Consider the following 20,075-nt stretch of genomic DNA (forward strand, 5'->3'; position numbering starts at 1 on the left):
TGGCTCAATAGGAGTCTCAGATCACGCCTACATGATTGCTAAGTGTGATCTCTGCAGATCTTGCAGGCATGTGGCACCTAAATCCTAGATTGCCTAGAGACCCCCATACTACATAGAGTCGTAGCTGAAAAATTACTGGATTACTTTAATGACAAAGAAGACAGTATTCCAATTGTCTGTGATGAAAGCAGTCCTCAGGTGGAAATTTATCTTTTTAAGCATCCACATGCATAAACTCGGGGAAATTAGAATCAGATAGCTTAAAGATGAAAGGGAGAACAGGGAAGCATGTTATGTGATGAAACGGAGATGGCAAACTAATGTTTAAGAAACTATAAGGGTTGTACACAAATAGAGCTGAATTTTCTATTCTATACGCAAGAGAGAATAAGACTAGGGTCTCAGCTAATGCTTCAAATGAAAGAAGAAACAGAGGAAATACATCCAGGAAATCAAAAAAAGTCTTGCAGACAGTGGAAGATAAAATGGAGGCGTTCATTTTCTTTTATGAATGCTTATACGTCACGGCTAGACTCACCAATCACGCAAAATGAGATAAAGTGGGCTATGGTCTACAAGATAGTACAAGGCACCAGCCATGGTGGACTGACAAGCTACTTTTAATTAACATGGATAGTATTTGCTAAAATCATACAAGCTGAATGGGGAAGGTAGTTTCGCTCCTAGTCTATGCAGCTATGTATAGCTTCATTGGCATGAGGCAGGCATAAGATAATATATGGTGGACAGTCCATCTGGTTGAAAAGGTCAAAAAAGAGAATCCAAGTTGTTTTGGTGTCTTTGGAAGCGGAGAAGACTTTTGACCAAGTGGAATGGTCGTTGCTGTGCCTGGTAATTGAGAAGATAGGCTTCGGAAACCAACTTATAAAACAAATAGTGATGTCATTATACTGTAGCCTATCCGGCAAGATCACTCTGAATGGGTTGACATCTAAAAGCATTCACATCGAGATGGGGACTAAACATTGGGTGCCCAATGTCCCCTCTACTGTTCACCCTCAGAGTAGAGCCATTGGCTGAGTGAATAAGTTGGGATAGATCAATAGTGGGAGGTCGATGTTCTCAAGATGGGAGACCCAGAGAGGTTGCTACCATCGGTAATGGAGCAGCTGCAACAATTTGAGGTAGTTTCTGAGTTTAAGATAAAAACTAAGTCTGAAATAAACCTGACCTTCCCTTTGCCGAAGGTGCAGGCCATAAGGGATGCTTTCCTGTTCAAATGGGCCACCAAATATATTATATATCTTGGGATCCGCACCACCCGTATGTAGGCCAACTGTATGAGACTAATTACTTGCGCCTGCTAGCAGAGGCGAGAACAGTTCTCAATAAATAGGAGCGCCTAATCCTCTCTAGGACTCACCATATTAATGCTGTTAAAATAAATGACCTCCAAGAATGCTCTATGCATACTAGACCCTAATTAAAAAAAACAGCTACTTTGAACATCTACAAAAAGCAATAAACCGATTCCAATGGAATGTTGCAAGACAGAGAGGATCATTAAAGGTGCTCCCAAGGACGAGGGAGATTGGGGGCCTCGCGCTGCCAGATTTCACAACTTCTTATTGGGCCTCCCAGCTAAAGTCTAGTAGAATGGTGCAGACCCGACACTACGCTAATTTAGGCATTTGTAGATCATGCCATTGTTGGCAGAACATTAAGGGATGTCATTCGGTTACCAAAATGAAACGGACCACATAAGGTTTATTTATCAACCCCAGTTGGAACAATGCTGGCAGGATGGTAACAGTAGAGGAGGGAATAAAGCTCACCATGTTTCCCTCTCGATAAATTTGCATACACTTTCATCCCGATTTCACACTTGGAAGCCCATGCAGGCCTATTTGTGTGATAGAAAAAGGGGGGGGTAGTTTTACCACATGATTGAAGACCTCTTTCAGAATGGGGAGATTAAGGGCTACATGTATCAAATATTTGTTGTGTTCACAAACGGGCCGATTCTCAGAATCTGGCCGTTTGCGAATGCAAAAAATGCTTTTCACATATAACAAACCCTATTTTGCGATTCGGTAATCTGTTACCGAATCGCAAAATGGGTTTGCGATTCGCTATTTGGAAGGGGCGTGTTTAGGACGTCCCTTCCAAATACCAAATTGTTACGGTATGTAGGAATGTTTTGTGACCATGAATGCGGTCGCAAAACATTCGCAATCTACCACAAACTTCAAGTTGGTGGTAACCCATTCGCATAGGGAAGGGGTCCCCAAGGGACCCTTCCCCTTTGTGAATGTATGCAAAAACTTTTTTTAAGAGCAGGCAGTGGTCCCACGGACCTCTTTCTACTCTTTAAAAATGAAATGTAAACTTCATTTTGTAAAGTATCGCCATTTGCTTTAAGGAAAACGGAATGCTTTACAAAAAAATAAGATTGCTTTATTTAAAAGCAATTCTGGACATGGTGGTCTGCTGACCCCAGCAGGCCACCATCCTCGTGCTTTTAGCAACTCCTAGGTGGTTACGAATTGCGACCTACCTCATAATTATTGATGAAATAGGTCGATTTGTGACCCCCTAGGAATCGCTAAATGAAACTCTTGTAGTTTCATACATTTGTAATATCGATGACCTAATTGCGATCCCCTGAATATCGCAATAAGGTAACCGCTATCACAAATGTTGATACATGTGGCCCGAAGTCTTATCCATTGCAAATCTAAGTATTGGTTGAGAGAAGCCGATGCACTGGGTAAAGCAAGGGGAAATAAAAGGGGGGGGGGGCATAAAAGACAAGTTCCCATTTTTTGAACAAATGACAGGAAACCGTAAATGTAGGGCACAGTGGCTTGACTATAAAAGTTACTGAAAATGGCCACTACGTCAGAGGATTAGACCTACAGAGAACAGTAGGATTAATGGCTAAATACCCAGAAAATGTAGTCACTTTTAAGAGGAGGGCCATGTCCATCTTCTTAAAGCTGGACTTGACCCGATTAGCCTATAGTTCACTCCATTCCTGATCTGAGATCAAAGCACTCAGATTGGTTTCCTTCAATGTTTGTTCCTCATTACTTTTACTGGTGAGGGTACGTAGAGTGGATCCGGCTTTTTCGGGTGCCTAAGGCTAGACCCCCAGTAGATTTCCTCACCAGAGAGGATTTAAAGCTCAACTCTCTGCTGCACTGTTATTCCACATCTTGATTGCAAGGCAGAAGCGGTTTAGGGGCAGATGGACGACGCCCAAAATAGCATCTCGCACATTGCTGTTCTTTTGCGACTCGCAATTTGAAAGGCTCTATTTTGCATGTACAACAGTGTGTTTAACACTGTTTGCGATTCCCAATGGGAATGACAGGCCCTCCCAGGGATAGTTGCCTGCAGCAGACCACCATGTCTGGGACTGCTTTTAAATAAAGCACCTTTTTTTATTTTTAAATGCAGCCCGTTTTCCCTTTGCGAGTGGTTTACCACCTACTTGAAGTAGGTGGTAAACTGCAAATGTTTTCTGGCCGCAAATGCAGTCGCAAAACTTTAGTACATAGCATGTTGACTCTCTATTAGGAAGGGACGCCCATTCCTAATAGCGAGAGTCGCAAGTGCTAATTTGCGAGTCAATGACTCGCAAAATAGCATTTGTACATGCTATTACCCTTTTTTGCGGCGGCAAACGGAAGGATCTCCTGTTTGCGGCCGCAAAAAAGGGTCGTACCTCTGGCCCCAAGTTCAGGAGCATGATGCTACAGCTGTATAGCTTTAACCTTACACTGGGCCTTCTTAATGCAGTATTTTTGGGTTAAGGTGTCTTTGATCAGAACTGTTGCTTGTCAACATTTGTGAAGTCCATGTTTCTGATTTCAGAAGATATTACTTCTGCGAACAGCACTAACAAACAACAAAATACGGCAAGTCTGACAAGTGTTGCACATATTTAAATTTTTATGGGTACAAGCATGACAGAAAAACAAAGACCAGAGTTCCCTGGTTAGTAAAGGAAAACCCAGCCAGGACACAGATAGTCTAAAACTCTTTATCAGGATTTCTTGTAGGTGTGGGTAGAATACATTGCATCAGAATATTTACACATTGAAGCAGGCAGACAAGCAGTTTCTATCATGGCCAGCACTAGTGAAAACTATAAAAATGATTAGGCGCCCTTTCGGAGGGGATGCTAAGACTGCAGAAAATAAACTGATTGAGACCCACAAAGCCACAAAATCACTGCCATACTCCTCTGTTTCAACATTGTACCAATAAAATTATAAATCTTAATGAATATAAATTAAATGTAGTAGCAGATCAGAGAATCTTCTATTGTAAAGACTAGGCTGACTTGGTTGCGCCAAAGTGCCAAGAAGGATGTTCCTCTTTCTACCATCTGGCGAGAAGTAGCAACAGTCATCAGCTGGGTGTACCCTGCGCATCCAGTCAAACCATTTCTTGATCCCTCAAGTCTATCATGTTAGTTGATTGTTTTTTTTTTATTACTCCAGAGGTACAATTGGTCATGAGCCTTTAAGAGAGCTTATATTTCTGTGCCTGTAAACCACAAACATTGGACGTTCTTAAGAATTTCAAGCAAAAAGCAACAATACTATTACTACCCTTCAGGCTTCATACACCACCTAAGACAGTGGTTGTTAACCTGTTCACTTTTGTGGACCCCCAATTAATCATTACTCTAATCATGGTCCCCCATCCCCGGTGAATCGTTATTGGATTCTGGAGACCCCTATTGAGTTGTTGCTGGAAGTCGGGGACCCCCAGTAATTCATTATTGGAATCCAGGGACACCCACGGAGTCATTACTGGAAGCCGGGCACTCCCGTATAAGCAGTTTAGATGATTTGAACTGCAAAAAAAATACAGATTCAAGCATTTGCACAACTTATAAAATATTTTATTTAAATCACGTTATATAAAAATAAGTCAAAATTTAAATTTTAATGGGAGGTTGGAGCTTTTCTAAATTCAATTAGGGGTCACTCATTGTTCGTGCTATATTTTCTTTGATACACATGCGCTGCTCCCACAAATCCAGCGATGGATACCAACTTAATTTTTAGTCTCTCGTTTCAAATTCCTACACCTATGCAGAGTTTAAAATTTAAAATGTTACATTTGCTTTATTTCTATATCTCTCAATACTCTTTAATTTTCTAAGCAGTCGCGGACCCACTAAGTAGGCTTTGTGGACCGCTAGGGATCCCTGGACCACAGGTTAAAAACCACTGACCTAGAATATTCACAAAATACCTAGCCACTGAAGCAGCCTGCCTTAGAAGACATGGGTCCCACGTGTATCCTTACTGAACTAACTGATTAGCAAAGATAGATTTGTGTGAGTTGTGATAGGTGCATGGAGCACACTATTCCACATTGGATTATTTGCAATTAACAAAGAAATCGCATGTAGTTTCTTAAGAATTAATCCCGATTCTACACCCATCCCTCACTACAACCCTAATGCAGGGAGTGCAATGCTGCAGGTTTTTGAGACTTATGTTATCATCTTTGTGTAAGTGTGTGTATATATTACACATTGGCGTCGCCACTGTGTAGTTCTAGTTAGGTCAAAGTTTTCAAAGGTGGAGTGTTTTTGTTTCACTTATAAATTGATCCCATTTGACTAGTCTTTATGGAAGTTTTCAAATAAAGAAGTCATCCACCTCTGCTCCTTCAAGGAAAGTTTTACCCTGAACTGTTAAGCCATGGCCAAGAGAAGGGCAGTCCTACAATGTTATCCTGTGTTAATTCCAATAGGAAACTGCTCTCGAGCATAAAAAAAAATCGCTGAACCGAATTGCACCAAATTTGATAGAAAGTTAGCATGTTAATTAGAAAGTGTGCTTTTTTTAAAATTTGGTGTAGACCCTTTTGTAATTTTTCAGAAAGAGATGCTCCTGTTGGTCATTAAGAGCTTGAAAATGTAGGTGTATCAAGCAGTGCTGCACGTAAGCAAATCAGTTTTTTATTTGATTGGATTATGTTTTTGATCTACTACTGTATACGTGTCAAAGCAAACCTTTCTAGTAATCACCTACAGGGAATCTGCAAAGAGTTCCTCAACAACTTATTTAGATGACTCATTGTCATTATTTTATGCCATCCTGAGTAAAGCCTGTTTAATGCTTGTGGCAGTGAAGTTATTTGTCTGTAACAGTTGCTCTTTCTTTGTTAATTTTGTATATTAATTTGCAAACCTCCACCGTCACCAGTGCACTACTAAGAGCCTAAGCTGCTGCTCGAATACATCTGAAATGGTGGCTTCGGCCAGTATTAAGCGTTTTGCACATTCATGGGCTCGATCAAAATCATTTGCTACAGTGGATGGTCTACTACAGTGAAATGCAGATTCAGCTATGAAAAATATAACCACTTTAGAACAACAGTTGCAAATAAGTCACCAGTCTATCTAGAGGATCCCATAGGGGACCACCTGCAGCACTCCCTTATGGGAGGAACTGGAACCAAATGGATTCCTTTCCACATTTAATGCTTATAAAACTGAATATAGTCCGCTTTTTGTGAATAATGTTTGTGTGAGATCCTTCATCTACTATGGTTACTCGCACACTGTGAATTCAAGCTGTGCTTCTAGGACAAATTCCCCGAAAGCTCACACTTAAACCAGAATAAGGTCTGTTGTAAACTAAACCCCAAGTACCATCTTCTTTTATGCCACCTGCTGCTAAGGACTGAAACCGGGAAGCTCACAAGAAGCTAATGCTCATCAAACCTGTTTCTGAGGATACAGCTGCACAGTTGTGTTCCAAAGAGTAATTTAGTGCCCACATGTTTTATAAAGGCGTGTTACCTTTGTCTGTTGATGTGACCAATTCAAAATGATCATGAAAAAGTAAATGTTTTGTTACTTCTACTTGTTATAATTGTGGCGATGTGTAAATGAGTGAACTGTTTCTCTATTCTTCTAAATGCTGAAATGCATACCCTTGGGTTTGCAAATGATTCCAAACTTGTAAAAGAATTTTTTTTTACTCTATTTGTACTAGAAATTGTCATTCTTTTGTTCCTAGATAAGGCATTTCATCCGAGGGCTCAAAAGTCGAGTGGCACGAGAGGCTATACGAAAGCAGTACAGACGTTATCAGGCAGAGAAGTGTTGGGGAGAACAGATCCTTGCGCCTATCGAGGTACCTAGAAGTGAGGGAGGCGTTATCCTTTGGCAATATCAGTGGGGAGGTGCATGCATATTGCGTTTGCTGGTGACAAGGCATATTAAGGGGAGTTATGTGATGTTTGCAGCATTTGCGACATTCAATGTCATGCTTTGCACACTTCTGCCATTTAGTTTTGGGCATAGATGTTGCAAGTAGGTGTTTTCTTTGAAGTAGATGTTTTGGTTCAGAGGTCACTCATGAACCTCCCCCAAAACCCATAATACACTAGGAGAGAACTCCACCTTAGATTGTGTTTTTTCCCACCGTTTGGTTCATATGTACCTCTGGGACTGCCAATCTACAGGAGCTAATATTTAAGCATCAGATCACCGGAACTTCTACTCACAACACTCAAACATTGTGTAACCACCAACTACTTCAGGTCGGGTCTTATGAGAATGACTCTTTGGGATAGGGAAAATGCACTCTACAGTTCTATCCTAAGTGTAACCGCAGGTTCTCGTGGTCAGATCATCATAGGGTCTGTAACTTTTGTCTTTTGAGGGACCTTAGGATTTGACTTGTTCAGGCTGCCAGAGCATGCTTTTTCCAATGACTCTAACTTTGGAGAGAATCCTTCTCTAGGGCTCCAATGACACCCACACCCAAGACAAAGACCTCCGGTTGTCCTACCTAACACCTTCTGAGGATCTTCCTCCCAGGTAGAACTCGAGCAAAGCTTCAGCTATAGGGCAAGGAACAGCCTCAAGCGCGCCATGCCTGAGCCCTGAATCACCACTGAAAAGGCCTCTGCAGTCAGGACTGACCACTGATCTCTGGCCAACTCTGAACCGAAAGCCAGTCTTTGCTCGAGAAAAGCCTCACAAACATTGTGTCAAGAGACTCCATCTCAGTTGCGAGAGTCTGAACGGCTCTTTGGGGCACAGGTAGACTCAGACGTTGAACTCAAAACATCACCAGATTAGGCACCAAGGCAACCAATTCAAGAAGATCAGGACAAGCAGCCTGATCTACATAGACCCAATCATAGGGCACATCTTAGCTCGATCAACACAAGCTACAACAACAGGCCAACCCAAATCCAGGGAAAGACTCTTTACATTTGAGGTGATAATCTTTGAGGACCTTAGAATTTTCCCAATTTCCAAAAAGACTATACTAGGCTCTGGGAGCACATCTTGCCACCTACTCATTCTCTGTCCCCTTATTGCGGCAGATTTTCGCGACCCCCTATGAAGAGCCCATTACAACAGATAATGGAGAGGACCTTTGGCATGACTTAATTTTGTATCCTCAGAGACACCGATCATGAGAACCGTACCAAGTTAAGCCCTCTCCACCTGAAGACCACACCTCGTATCATTCAGTAATCCAGCATGTGGGTTATTATCGTAAGGTTAGACTGCATGTTGTGAAGGAAGAAGGAGACTTTATGAAACATTTCCAAAAACAGAACCCCCAGGGTAGTACCTGCCCGTGCTAAAATGCTGCACCGTAAACTTTAAGGAGCCTGTGAAGACCAGGTGATCACATCAAGCGTCAATAAAAAGTACAATGCGGCGCCAGAGGACCACTTCTACAGAAGTGGCCAATAAGCCTCTAGATTCACTGATAGTGCATGCGTCTCAAAAAAAAAAAAAAAGGGCTTTCACCCAGGGGACATCCCTCTGCCCGACAGAGAGTGAGTGCATTGATGCTGCTGCCAAAAGAATATCTGTGAATGCTACTTCTAAATGGTGACTACTAAATGATACAACAGGGGCCATATTACAGATGACTACGCCAGTGCTAATTGTCGCTGTGCGCCCAAGTATGTGTGTGTTTGTGTGCGTTTGTGTCTGTACGCTAATACAATCTGCGCACAGACGCACATAAAGACCGAGTTCAAAGTCTGCGCCAATATCATGGCGCATTACAGACCGACCTCTGTAATGCCGTCGGGTGCATACTCGGGCGCACAGAGACAATTAGCGCTGGCGCAGTCATCTGTAATACGGCACCAGGTAGCACTGTGAGAAGACTGAACAGCTGGTAAAATGCCTTTCAGAGACTAACAGTAGTAGATGTCCTGGAGATGAAGAGAATATCAAATTCCAACTTTAGATGTGCCCTGGATGCAGTTGATACTGCATACTGCTCCCATAAAACAAGTACTAGTGTTCGCCAATAGTATGCCTGGCTAAGAGTCCCAGAATTCTTACCAGAAATCCAGAAAAACCTCCTAAGTATAACCTTTGGCACAGTGCACATTGTCAAACCTCCGGTGAACACAATGTTGGAACACTCAAGATACACCCTTATAAGTTGGACTTTAGGAGGCAACAAGCACAAGCTTGAACCAAGTCAGCAGCCATCTCACTATCTCCCCAGTACCAAACACCGCAGTCCTTTCAGGAGAGTTCGGCAACCAAATCTTACTCTTGGAGAGGCGTGAGGAGCAACACCCATGGTAAGGGTAGAACCACCCAAAGTAAAGGCACCCCAGTTTCAAAGCTTGACCTTCTAATTATTTCCACAGTGCCTGTCAGTGGAAAAAGTAAGGTTATGTCTTTCACAATGGGAAGAGATAACCTCGGACAAATTGATACTTTCTGTTTTTGGCCACGGCTACTCTCTTGGGTTTCACACCACCCTACTCAGTATTTTATCACTGACCACAGCATCAGTCAAGACCACTGATGGGTGCTGCAGTGGGAAAGGGCCGCATGCTTCTGAAAGGAGCAATAGAACCAGTCCCACCAGATCCGTGGGTACTTTCTTATCACCACTAAAGACAGAACAAAGCAGAGCTGTTTCTAGACCTTCAACCTCTCAATCTCTACACGATATCCAAGCACTTCAGAATGACAACTCTGCAAGACGTCATTCTGCTGCTGTGCATCGGGGACTACATGAAGATCCTTGAACTCAAAGTTGCCTACTTTCACATCCCCATCCTCCCGGCACACCACCAGTACCTCTGGTTTGTGATAAAGGGAAAGTATTATCATTACAAAGCAGTACACTTTAGGGTGACAGCAGTTCCATGGATATTCACAAAACGCATGTCCTTGGTGGCAGCACACCTTACTGCAATGCTATACATGTCTTTCAGACCTGGATGAGTAGTTAATGGAGAGCAGGAGCCTAGAACGGTGCCACGGTCGCACTCAAGAAGCAGAGTCTTTCCACTTCACATTAGAGTTAACGGTGCGTGTCAAAAAGCCTTCTTCCTCACAACCGCACCCTTCCTTAGGAGCCATACTGAATATGGTAACAGGCAAAGCCTACCTAAGCAATGAGACCGGGATGACATTTCAGAGGCTGATTCTCCTTTGCCAGAGTTTGTGTTCTCTAATAGTGAGAATGATAATGAAACCATCTTCTGGAGTACCTTGCCAGATAACGGTCAAAAGGGACTGCTCAGTGGGAAGGTCTATTGTTACTGGAGTCCAGAGTTTAGCACAACCTTTTATGCTGTAACGACAAGAACGCATTTCTAGGAAGATTGTTCCTCGACCTTCTAGCCAGAAGTGATCACCCACACAGTCTCCTTCCTCACTGGGTGGGCAGATTTCCTGGGCCAACTGACCGTCCAGGGCCAAAGGTCTCCTCCGCAACAAAGTCTGCATATCAGTGTGCTGGAATTGATGGCAGTTCAGTTTGTGCTCAGAGCAATAAAACACTGCTCTCTTGCAGAGAGACCATGACCACACTGTATTACCTTCAAAGATAGGTGAGCAAGCACTCACTAGTTGTCCTGGCTCGCACAGACAATCTAGCATCGGGCCATTTAGCATTAAGCCTTCTCCTGGAGGAACACCTCAAAGGCATAGACAGTGACTTTTCCGACCTGCTGCTCTGAAGAGAAGACCTCAACAAACATGCTAATGGGAGATCGAACCCCAGGTTCTTCAGCAATACTTCCATCATTTGAAGGACCACTCCGGCGAACTCAGAATCCCAAAGCTTTGTCTTCAGGTATCCACACCAACAGTCCATGGGAAATGCTGAATTGATCAAAGATGTTTGTGTATTACATTACCATCACTACTTCTATACTGTATGTAGTAAGGACAATTAGGCAGGATCTTATGAGGCTCACTCTTGTAGCACCCACCATTGCAAGACCACAGTGTTACTTGGAAATATATCTGCACCCACTCAAGAGGCTGTCTCTATAGCTAGAGCTCCACTCACAGCATTACACTCCGCTGCAACACCCCAACCTCCAGGTACTGTATCTTGCGCTTTGACATTTGAAGTCTTAGACTTTGGGTGTTTTCATCTTCCAAAATAGTGCGTGCTAATTCTTAAGGAGTCCTAAAAGCCCACAACAAGGGCTTTTATGCCACCAAATGGAAAAGATCTGTTTACCACTGCTACTGTCTAAGTAAGCAGCCCTCACAGGCCTCCGCGCAAGACATTATGTGCTACTTGTTCCATTTACAAAAGCCAGAGTTGGCATATATGTACACCAGGGTACATTTAGCCACTAAGGTTGCTTACGTATTGAATTGACAACACCAGTCCATGTTCAAAATATAGGTCATCAAAGCCTTTAAGGAAGGCAATAAGTGCCCTTATTCATACCTGGGTCATGGGGCTGACATTTGAGAAGTTTCACTCTTTCCCATTGCAGTTTCTGCCATGGAAGGTGGCCTTCCTCATTGTAACACTTCCCGTTCTAGAGTTAGCGAACTGTAACTGTTAAGGTAATCACCCCCCCTTTCCATGTCCATCAAACCACTTATTTGCCCATTTTCAACCTCCGCCTAAATCGTTTGCGGAAAGGACCTTACACATCCTACATGTCAAAAGAGCCCTCGTGTATTATATTGACCATTCTAACTACTTTCTAAAAACACAGCAACTATGAGTAGCATTTTGCAAACCCCACAAATGGAACCCAATTCCTAAGTGGGCCTTGCTAGAGGGATTGTTGAGAGTATTCAAGTTATCAGTACCAAATCAGACATAAACTACCTGTTGTGCTTGGGGTATAGCCCACTTGTAAGAAGGCTCTCTATTTGCTCTCTAAGGTTTTCATTGGTAATATCCCACTTGCACACATGTGTAAAGCTACAACAAGGTCTAATATCTAACCTTTCACCAACCATTATTATGTGGACATTCATGTCTGCCAAGAAGCACAGATCAGGCAACCTGCCCCTAACACTTTGTTTCAAAGCACTAACTCTGGCGCTTTAGGGAGAAGGGCTCTGCTTTTCAGTCTATTGACCGATGAGATCGGCAGCTGCACATGGAAAATGTTAATTACCCGTAACAATTAGTTTGCAGCTTGTAGTGCTGTAGATTCACATGCACCTAGCTGCCTGTCTGAGTTTGATCTCATGGTGTGACATTTTTAACATAAATCTGCTCAAAATATATTTCTGCATTACATCAATATACATAGACTGTAGTGCTTTGCATCACAACACCTACTGGCTTGCTCCCACATGGAAAAACACAATTTAAGGGGGAGTCTGTGTCCAGCAACATTGTGGACTTGAGGGGGACTTCAAACCGAAAAATCGCTTCACAAAAAAAACAGCCCTACAAGCTTCAAAACGATGATTACAGGCAATTAATTTAGGTAACATTTGCCTTACACTGGGAACAGGGGAGCCCATGGATAGAAAAGACACTACCTTCTGTTGTACATAGACAAGATGGTAGACCACTAGTCCTATATTTAATCTCACTGACGTGAAAAAAACGAAAGGAACCTTTGAAATCGACTTTCATTGCAGCTCCATGAAAAACAGAAACACTGTGATAAGGAAGTAACACTTCATACATCAGCCATCCTACTTTACAAAGTGAGTAAAATCTTAAAAACAAGGGCTCTTCAGGCTTTAAATGTACCTTTTGATCTGTTTATACATACACCAGGTTGCTTACTACCATCACAAGCAGAATACAAACTAAAAGTGCAAAGCACGAAGAAGAACCACCTGGGCCCAAAAGACTTGATGGTTGTGAAATAAACAATTATTAAACACAATGAAATCCTGGTTTAATGAGTATTGGCAAAGCAATAGGCCTTGCCTTTAATACTGGGCTGTCACTGACCTATTGGGTTTGCCTATGGATTCTCTCCCTCCAACCTCCCCACAGTCTCTGCCCCCCCAATAGTATCTGAGCATGTGCACTTATGCACAGTGTCTATTTTGAATCCTTTTCTTATGCTTTTAGAGAACACATTTAAAGTTGGCTGCTGCGCATTTGCCGATCTTGTAATTATATATTTATAAGTTTTCTGAAAAAACATAACAAGACGGCCACGTTTACTGCGCGCAGTCGGCAGACATCTTGGAATATTTTTTTCTTAATCTAGATGGCTGGCTGGATGACGATATTCGCTTTGCCATGATTTGTGCCTTTATTCAACACACACTGGTAAATCCCAAAAAACATGGGTGATGGCAACAGTAAGCGACTGCCAGGTCATAGCCTATAAATGAGGATAAGCATATAGATGGTGGTGGGCTACAAGGGCCAGGGAAAATATTATCACGGGGGACTGCCTAAAAGTAAGCTGTGTCCCAAAAGTCAATGCAAAACGTATGGGCAAAACCATGCAACCTATGAAATTCCATTGCTATAAGGACAGTCCAACCAATGATTAAAAAATGCCAACAAACAGTGGCTGAAAGCCCTGACAATAACCCCTCTCTACTGTATGTGTATATTGTATGTAGTAGCGTGTTTGTAGCATGAGGTCTCCGACTGATGGCTACCACTGTCTCTAGATGCAACCTCACAGTTGGATGAAAGATGAATGTTACATAATAGAATCATTGTGCAGGTGTCAGTCCTGATTGGAAATGCATTAGCCGCCTCTACTTAATAAACAACACTTGTAAAATGGGCAAGTGTAACAGCTGAGCGCACACTGCTATACTTTCTGTCTGCTCTGCCCCTTAGTTGAGGCACATTTTAAGTAACCTTCTTCCCCTGTGCGTTGGATAACCTGGATAGAGACAAAGTACCCGAGTACCCCACAGCTAATTGGGGCTAAAGGCTGTTTTCCTAGTCTTAACGAAATAGCTCAGTGTACTTTTCCCCAGATTGCCATAGTTTATTCTTTTTACTTTCTCAGATCTACACCAAAAGGTTTTAATGGTGGCTGCAAATACTGTAATACGTTACTGTGGAAAATAGAAGCCTCTTCTCATTCTCCGCGCTCCTTTGTTTTCATAGGTGTGGACGGAACTGGCTGAGAAAGTGTCAGATAAACTGGATGAAGCAGTGACTGCTGCGTTTTCTCAGGTATGGGACAGTCATCTCTTTCATGTGCTACAGATTTCCATGTGTCACTGAATTACATATTTGCTAAAAAAAGAACAAAATAGTTTTCTGAAATGTAATGGACAAACATTTAGAGGTAAAAATGCAAATGTTAAAAAAAAGTTGTGACTTGCATACATGCATGTGAAATAGAAAAATAGTGTTACAAATATTTAATTTTACTACCTTTGCCCTTTTGTCATTATGACCCTTCGTTTAATCTTGGTTACTTCTACCTAAGCTCTAACCAGACCCTTTTAACCCTTACTCTGTTCCTTACCAAACCTAGCCCTGACCACATCCCTTTCAACATCCATAAACAATCCCTTACTCTTACCAGACATTAACCCTATGCCTAATCCCAGTCTTTTACCCCAAATCCAACACCATCTCTTAATCTAACTCTAACCCTAAACGTAATCTCAACCATTCATCCAATCCTATCCATTATTCTTACTTTAGCCTTTTTCCTTATCTCTAACCCTTCACCTTAGCTATAACCCTTTACCACCAATCAGGCTCTTAAGGCAGTCCATCCACTGCCCTGATGCTTAGTCATAACCCTATATTAAAAGGGCCTCTCCAAATTCTTTGCTTTAGAACGTGCACACAGAGTGCTGGTGCAATTACCCTGGGCCCCCCCAGCGTCCTGTAGTGGAAAGCCTCTTATATTAACGAGATAGAGATCCCCTCCTGCAACTAGCACGTGTACATGGCCTTTTTGCTGTGGACATTGCGTCCCTCTACCCTGATTTCACTCTCCAGGTTCCGGCTCAGAGGTCATTGTTTCTAGCGGTGAAAAAGAAACTGCACTACTTGGGACTGATTTACTCCCTCCTTTTCCTGGCTTGTCTGCGAGTCCAGGCTGAAGACCAGGTACATTTCTTTACTGCCCATTCGCTTGAGCTCTATAATGAGGGTACAGCAGCCCACGATGCCAGCGATCTAGGCATAGAGGTGCGTTCTGACCTACTCCCTCCGAGGTGGAAGTAGAACAAACGAGGGCAGTTCAGACTGCTGCGCTCACTGGTGATTAGCAAGGGTTCCACTCTTCGTCCCTCCCCGGGGGATCATAGCTCTGCCTCGGAGTCCGGAGACTCTGTTATACCAGGGCTGGAGAGCACTATGGTGGGCGTTACTCCGAGATCGCTGGACGTTATTGTTTACTGCTGTGTGGTTTTGCAGTGACCCTCATTTTGACTTTCTCTCCTTTTCCACTTGTACCTATTGTTGTTTCGGGGAGCAGATTGACTGTGTAGCCCCTTTCTCCTGTGTTTGATCCTCCGGATGTGGGTGAGATTGGAGAGTCGTTTGAAGGGGGGAAGGGTCTTGTCCGATGCATCCCCTTGTATGTGTTTGCATGTCAGTGTGCTGCTTCTCCGTTCTCTAGTTGTCCCCCATCTCCTCCCCCATGGAAGGCTTCTTTCGTTCTGGACCTTGTTAACCCATTGGCCTTTGTTTGGCTTCTCAATGAGCCTTGTGTTATGGTGTGTTTAAACTGGATTGTTAAGTGTCTCAGTCCTCGGAATGGGGGATGTTTGTTTTTTGTTATTACTTGTTTTTTATTTTTGTTTCTTGTGGGCTGTGATCAAATTAACTGTTCTTTATATATATCAAAGTGGAAATGGATCTTCACCCAGGTGAATCGGTGCGACCCTTGCATCACATGGATATAATAGTAGGATCGTCACACACTAGTACCACCAACCGCATCGTGTTTCATCATCGGATCCTTATCCACCTCACCTAGTGTAAGTGGGTGGGGCTCAATGCGGTTTGTAAGCGAACCTCTTACTAAAACCTAAGTGCAAGTAAAAAAAAGTCTTGAGGGTCCGAATTCTTGTTTATTAATAAGGTCCTTTAGCAGGGATAAAACAGTGTGATGTTATGAGTGCATTGACCCCTAACATCTATAGCTCAGTAAGGCCAACATGTTTCAGCCTGTTACAAGTGTTACTCCGAGTCGGCAGGCTTTTTTCAGGACAACTAAATCCATAGATATTCTACAGATAGTGTTAAATACCAGCTCCTAATGCCGGTTTACACAGTACGCTAAACATGAAGCCTACAGTCATAAAGACCATATAGGACCTTTTCTTCTAATGTTCTATGACTCCTAAAAATTCAGGCTCCATGAGGTAGTGGTGGTGAGGCTATCCATGTCAGCACACTTACACCAAGGGACATCATCCACCCTTGCACCTATTCATTTCATCTCTTCACATTCCTCCAATGATAGTGGGTGAGGATCTTATTAATATATATATATGATGCAAGAGTCGCACTGATTAACCTCAGTGCAGATTCCTTTCCACTTTGATACATATTGAGAGCAGTTCATTTGACCTCCTAAAATGTTAGTTCACCAGTTGTGAGGCTTTCCCTCACTATTGTGTACTGATAGCAACTTTTAAGGGAGACTGAGGGTTGCCCCAATTTAGCTTCTCACTGCCTCTTGTTTTTCTACATGTTTTTTGCAGTCGGCATGCACTTGGCAGTGGAATTTATTTGCCTGGCGCAGTAAGATGTGAATAATGTTGGTGATGATGGGTCTGAATAGGATTCGTGGGACTCTCGACTGGTGGTTTGATGACTATGGCAACACAAGTTAAAGTGCTCACGTGGAATGTCTAAGGCCTCTCCCCCTGCCCCCACTTAGCGTTATAATGTCCTAGCTTATTTGAAATGAAGGGGGGGTCCAAATTGTGTTTTTGCAAGAAACTCTAGTCACTGACTTTGAAGGTCGGCCCATTGGCAGGGTCAACTGTATACCACCACTTTCTCTGCTTTCTCGCGTGGAGCTCTTGTCAGTCAGTCAAGAATATGTTTATTTTGACCTGAATCTTAAAACATCATGAAACTACATATATACAATCATCCTTTTACATATATCAAAATCACTTTACACACAATAAATAAAATTCCTGCATTCCATAAAAACATATTAAGAATCCTTTTTAAACAATCTGATAGGTACTGACTTTAAGGCATATTCAATAAAAACTACTTAAACCATAAACTACCTGATAAAATACTTTTAGTGGCCACTGCAAATCTTCCTAAAGCGCATGCCACATCCAAGACACGCATTTCTGTTAGCAACAATACAGCTTGCTTCCGTTCATATGTACCTTATTTTAAGAAGAGTGACTTTAGGACTGCCTTCCCAGGTGACTGCATTTTCAAACAATTTACTGGGATTTGCAGGCAGTCACACTTTACCTGTAACCCACAAGTGCATCTTCCCTGCTCATCCATCAATGTTGACTTCATATTGCTGCTAATGTGGCACGGGTTTATACAAATTCTTAGTCTTAAAATCTGCGCTGTTAGTCTGGGGTTTGGTAAAATGTCAGTATACAAAAACCCCTCATCGCAGCGCTAGGACTTTAACGTAAATTGAACGGGGGCTTTCCCCTGAAGATACTGCATATCCTGCTCTCTGGCTTTATTCCTTACCAAGGTACGAAGCGCGCCCTTTGTGATCTCTATCTGGAGATTCTTGTTAGGGAGATCTAGACTCAAGATCCTGCATATTTTGCCCATGTTTCTTTTAGCATTCTTGGCCCACCTCAGCTCACTGTGCAAGATCTAATTTTTACACATCAAGATCTTTTGCCCTTCTTGCATCTCTAGGTGTTGCCAGAATCTTGCTGTGTCAGCAAAAGCTAGGTAATTCCAGGATGTTAACGGTGTTTCCATTCTAATTGCCTGGTTCTTGCTGACCTCTGTTACGGCAGCAAGCTTTTCAGGGGTTTTCCTTCTCCATATTCCCAGTTCAATTTGCCACTTATGTATAGTAATTCAGCACTGTGATGAAATTGCCGGCGAACTATAGCTACGTTAGCTGTCAACACAGGTCGTAAGGACATATTTCCATAATACTTGGTAAACTTTTGAAAGCCATTTATTGATGCTTTTGATCCCCCTTTAAGGGTCTTGGTATGTTCTTTCCATGTTAGACTCTATTTGAACCAAACCCCTAGGTACTTATATGTTCGAGGCATGTGAGCTGCAGATTACACACTGTGCATACATCGCCATCTGGTGTTGGGCCTGAATGTTGCAGTTGTTTTTCTCTTGGAAAGTCTTTGGAAGTCACGAGGTATGTGACTCCTCCTTTGGATCGTATTGCGCATGGGCTTCGGCTCCATCCTCAGATTGTTTTTTTCCGCCATCGGGCTCGGTTGTGTTCTTCGCGCTCCAGTTCGGAACCGTTCCAGTTTTCCTGTTCGGCGCGCAATCCTCCCCCCTTCGACGGTATTGTCTCGATCGCGTTCTCCAACACTCGACGCAACTCTCAACAATCTAAGTCTTCGATTCCGGTCGTCGACGAAGGCCTTCGGGCCTACCTGGGCTCCGGTCCTGGCTGATGGAAAGGACTCCATTTAAGAAGTGTCCTCGATGTGGGTCGAAGTTTCCCCACACCGATCTCCATGAGGTGTGCAACCTCTGCCTCTCCCCAGAACACGAGGCAAGGGACTGTCCAGCTTGCACCTCCTTCTGATCGAAGAAGACGATCCGGGACCGACGAGCAAGGAGAACAATGGCTCACTCGTCGACTTCGATCCCCGACGACATCTTCGAAGAAGGCGTCGATGTCCCGGAACAGCACACCGAAGAAGGCCTCGTCAGCGCCTCCGAAGCTGACGACTCCGACGTCGAGGACATCACTCCGGCACAGAGGGGCGTGAGTACAGACGTCGACCCCGACGCTAAACCCCCTTCCACGCCATTGAAAAAGGCTTCGGGCCTAGGTATGCACCAAAAGACTGCTTCCCATACCTCGCTTCCGGGCCCGGTTAAGAAGCCCATCAAGCCTTCAGGCAGCTCGGGCTCGAGCCAGCCTACCCTCGATGCCGAATAAACCTCATCTGCACCGAAAAAGAAAACACCCCTTTCCTCCTTCGCGTCGAGCTTGACACCGAAGCTCTCGGCGCCGAAGACTGGCACCGGCTCCTCTGCACCGATAACACCCTCGGAGCCGAGCAAGAAGCCGAAAAGCCTTGACTCCCAAACCTCGAAGCCGAAAGCCACCTTGGAACCGAGGAAGTCAAAAGACACTGCTAAACCCCACGGTTCGAAACCAAGAACCAGTGCCGAATCGGCGCCTAAAAAACCCACGGCTCCGACACCATCGACACAGAAGGATCTGCCCCTTACAGATGAACCCTTGTAAAGGATCCAAAGACTGGGCATTTGTCGCTTAGCACCAGAAAAAGATCACTGGACAAGCCTGAACCAGCTCCACCACCAAAAAGGAGAGACTTTGCCACCTCCCCTTTGAGGATTCCTTCACCTCCTCCTCCTCCTTCCCCCACTCCATCATTCTCCCACACCATCTCCAGATGAGGATGATGATGATGACATTATCTACGACACAGGGGATGCGGCGGACAACGAACCAACAGGGGACCCTACTCCTACAGGCTCCCCAGACCCATGGGACGACTAAAACATCTCCGACGTCCCGCAGGACGATGTTTACCCTTCTAGACCCTCCACCCCCCCCCCCCCCCCAGAGGACACCATGGGCTTTAACCAGCTACTCCATAGGGCTGCCTGCTACCACAGGGTTGATCTCCACACAGACCCTGTAGAGGAGGACTTCCTCTTAGATACATTCAACACTGCACACAGGTCCACCTCAATCCTGCCGATACTTAAGGGGGTTATTAA

At 43.7% G+C, this 20,075-nt stretch overlaps 1 protein-coding gene across 1 annotated transcript in view; it reads left to right on the forward strand.

Moving 5' to 3' along the window:
• Positions 1–20,075, forward strand: part of SNAPC2 (small nuclear RNA activating complex polypeptide 2) — a 130,589-nt gene that overhangs the window by 84,933 nt on the left and 25,581 nt on the right. The window contains exons 3-4 of the mRNA XM_085639928.1: positions 7,017–7,133; positions 14,310–14,378. Coding sequence (XP_085496054.1) covers positions 7,017–7,133; positions 14,310–14,378 — 186 coding nt within the window. The remainder of the gene's footprint in view (positions 1–7,016; positions 7,134–14,309; positions 14,379–20,075) is intronic.

Source organism: Triturus cristatus, chromosome 12 (genome assembly GCF_964204655.1).
Source record: "Triturus cristatus chromosome 12, aTriCri1.1, whole genome shotgun sequence".
Classification (NCBI taxonomy): Eukaryota; Metazoa; Chordata; class Amphibia; order Caudata; family Salamandridae; genus Triturus; species Triturus cristatus.